Source organism: Pteropus vampyrus, unplaced genomic scaffold (genome assembly GCF_000151845.1).
Source record: "Pteropus vampyrus isolate Shadow unplaced genomic scaffold, Pvam_2.0 Scaffold252, whole genome shotgun sequence".
Classification (NCBI taxonomy): domain Eukaryota; kingdom Metazoa; phylum Chordata; class Mammalia; order Chiroptera; family Pteropodidae; genus Pteropus; species Pteropus vampyrus.
The window spans coordinates 267,070-270,202 of record NW_011889033.1 but is presented as its reverse complement, the minus strand read 5'-3'; the positions used below and the strand labels follow the sequence as shown (position 1 = coordinate 270,202).

The following is a 3,133-nucleotide window of genomic DNA, read 5'->3' as shown; positions in this document are numbered from 1 at the left end:
AGGCTGCGACACCAGGTGGGTCGCCCGAGCGGGCAGTCGGGATGTGGGGCGCACAGGGCGCGGTCCTCCTTGGCCCCCGGGGTCGGGCTGCGAGCCCGGCCCTGTGTCCACGGGAGCGTGATTGCGGGCTTCGCGCGCGGCGGGTCCTGCCCCGGGTCCCCCTCCTGCTCCAGGAGAGGATGGAGACAGCGATTTCAGAGGGAGGCGGCCGAGTGACAAAAGGCCACCGTCCTGGGTTCTCCTAGAAGTTCCCGCTCCATCGACTCCGCCGTGCGATGCAGACAGCGCTAAAGCCCTCCGGGCCTCACTTTTTCTAACTGTAGCACCCGGGGTTTGGACTGGAAGCTGGCAGAGGCCCAGCTCAGCCCGGTGGACAGAGCGCTGGGGATCCCCAGCCTGGTGTCCACTCTGCTTCCTGGCTGCGTGGGCCACCTAGCGAGCCTCTCCTGAGTCCCAGCGGCTGCACTAGGATGCATTCGTGCCTTCATTCATTCGTCCCTACAGTAAATGCTGACTGGGCACTTTCTATGCCAGCCCCTGGCCTAGGGGCTTAGAAGCCACATCTAGGGGCAGGGTAGACCCGGTCTTTGTCACTGGGTGGAGGGGGAGAGGTATTCACAGCCTCCAGAAGGAGACGGACAGGTCACAAGTAAACCTTTGATGTAGCACAGCCTCAGGAGTTCTGTGATGGGAAATGATCATGTCAGCGCTTACTGAGTGCTCACTGAGTTCTTTCTTGTTCTTGGAATGTTTTGTTGATACTATCCTGTCCTTGTTTTGTGAATGTAACATTTTCTCTTATCTCTCTGAGGGTTTTATAATTGTTTTAAGCTTTCTTTGCTCCCATGCAGTGTCCATTTCCTGCTTGCTTTTCCCCTTTGTTTTGGGGTTTATTTTTCATATTCAAGTCTGATGTCAAGTGGCTAATGACGCTTGGCTTCCATTTTTAACTGGGGAGCAGAAAAATGGATGATCCCCCTTGGGGTGGATGAGGTTTTTCTCTTGGAGTCTTTACTGTAGGGTGTCCTCCCCTGCGGAACCCTTGTACCGGGCAGCCATGGCTGCTGAACAAATAACCCCCAGACCTCTGGCTTCATCGTCTACCCCTCTCGACCCCACCCAGGCTGCTCCAGCCACACAGACTTCCCCGGACGCGCGGGGCTCGCTCCTGTCCCAGCCCTGGCCGTGCCCCTTCCGTGGAAGGCTCGTCCCTGGGCTATCCGAATGGCTCACTGCTCAAATGCCATCTTGCCCGAGAGGACGTCCCCTCCCATCGTCCTCCGTTATTTTTTGCCGTAGTACTTGTCACCTCTGACATACTGTGTATCGATTTCATTGTTTACATCTCTCATTGTTTACATCCTGTCACTAGAATGTAAGGGCCACGAAGGCAGGGGCCTTGGTCATCTTGTCCATTACTCTTTGCAGTGACACTTGACACTTAATAAATGTTCCGCAGTCGTTGCTGACCAACTCAGTGACAACGGGGTGGTATTTCTTCAGTTCAAAAATTATATATATACCAAAAAAAAAAAAAAAAAAGATTATCTATATGCATGAGCAGCCAGTGGTCAGAGAGGGGCTTGCTAAGTGACTCTGGCATAATAGGATTTCAGATACAGTTGATAATTATGTTCACTGCAAACAAAGACCGCCCCTCGGGCGGAAAGAGGTTTCTGCAAGACTCTAGTTAATAACATGTTTATTAACCCGTCAATACAGAGCCTTGCTTTATGTGTGTTTCTGTTTAAAGACACCTCATTTAATATGTATCGGTGATTCATTAGCGTTGAACCCACAGCCAACAACACGGTAACTCAGGCCTCAAGGAAGCTTCTCGCACGCATGCGTTTTCTCCATGAGGCACAGCACAGCCTTCCTGCACTTAGAAGCTCTAGACCGAGCACCGCAGCACCGCATTTTAAACAACCGAGGCACCTACGAAAAGTGCAAAAATGCAAAGAATGGCACACAGTAGGACAGGAAAGGTACAGTCGTTCGCAGTATGAGAGCTGGAACAGGAAGGCGGGGCGTCCCCTGCTCCATCTCAGTTGGAAATTGCACGTTGGGCGACTCGAATTTTTAGCCGTTCTGCGTAAGTCCAGGAATGAGCAGCAGAGCAACCCGGGTGTTGATTTGGGAGGTCACAAATAAATTTTAGCAAGTCGGCGAATTTGCAGAATCTACACATCGTGAGGACCCACTGCCGTTCACGGTAGATCCATTCTGTAATTTAAGGTAACCCGAAATATTTTCATCCGATGATGTTGTCGGAAATAACAGGAAAATCAATATTGATGTGTCGTTTCCCGAGTTAGACTCTTAGCCCCAGGGAGCTCACAGAGTCCCGGGGGCCACTGACCCGGAAGCACAAGGGAGTGGGCTTGGACCCAAGTGTGGCCGCCAGGTCCTGAGGACACCCTGAAAAGGGGCATGGGGGCTCCTCGGGGGGGGGGGCGGCACCTGGACAGGCTCTCCGATGTGTAGCCCCCCCCAGGTGGGAGGCACACAGAGGCCCCGCGGAAGCACAGACATGAGCCCACGTGACCGCTGGGGCTGGGGAGCGGATGGCTACAGTCCCGGGGCACTAGGCATCCATGCGTCACCTCCCCCCCACACACACACCACCACCTTTTTATTTCAGAAAGACGACGCTCAGCGTCTGGTCAAGAATTTAGAGTCTAACGTACAGACCCCCTCGGAGACCGGGTCCCCACCCAGGCGGAGGAAGAGAGAAGCGCGGACTTCACAGGACGAGGAGGCGCTGGACGTAAGCTGGGCGTTGGGCTGTGCTTGCCAGGGTGCGTGTTGGGTGTCCTGTGTCCCACGTGGGACATCTGCCATCCAGATGAGCCTCCGACAGATCTTATGCCCCAATAGGCTTTCGTTTTGAAGTATCATTTATATACAGTAAAAGGCACCGATTTTAAGTTTCCAGTTTGATGAGTGACAGGCGTATGTACCCCTGTGAGCGGTACCCCAGCCAGGAACAGTCCCTCACCCTGGGAAGCTCTCCAGCACCTGTTTCTGGTTCACACCTCCCCGCACCCCCGGCCCCGTGCCCTTCCAGAAGCAGCTGCTGCTGTGACTTCCGGCACCGTGATTGGTTTCACTGCTGTAGAATTTTGTGTAA

General features: G+C 53.9%; 1 protein-coding gene across 1 annotated transcript in view; it reads left to right on the top strand.

Annotated features, from left to right (window-relative positions):
• Window positions 1-3,133, top strand: part of EVC (EvC ciliary complex subunit 1) — a gene marked incomplete at its 5' end in the record, with an annotated part of 54,096 nt that continues 50,963 nt past the window's right edge. Inside the window, 2 exons of the mRNA XM_023520184.1 lie at window positions 1-15; window positions 2,645-2,770. Coding sequence (XP_023375952.1) covers window positions 1-15; window positions 2,645-2,770 — 141 coding nt within the window. The remainder of the gene's footprint in view (window positions 16-2,644; window positions 2,771-3,133) is intronic.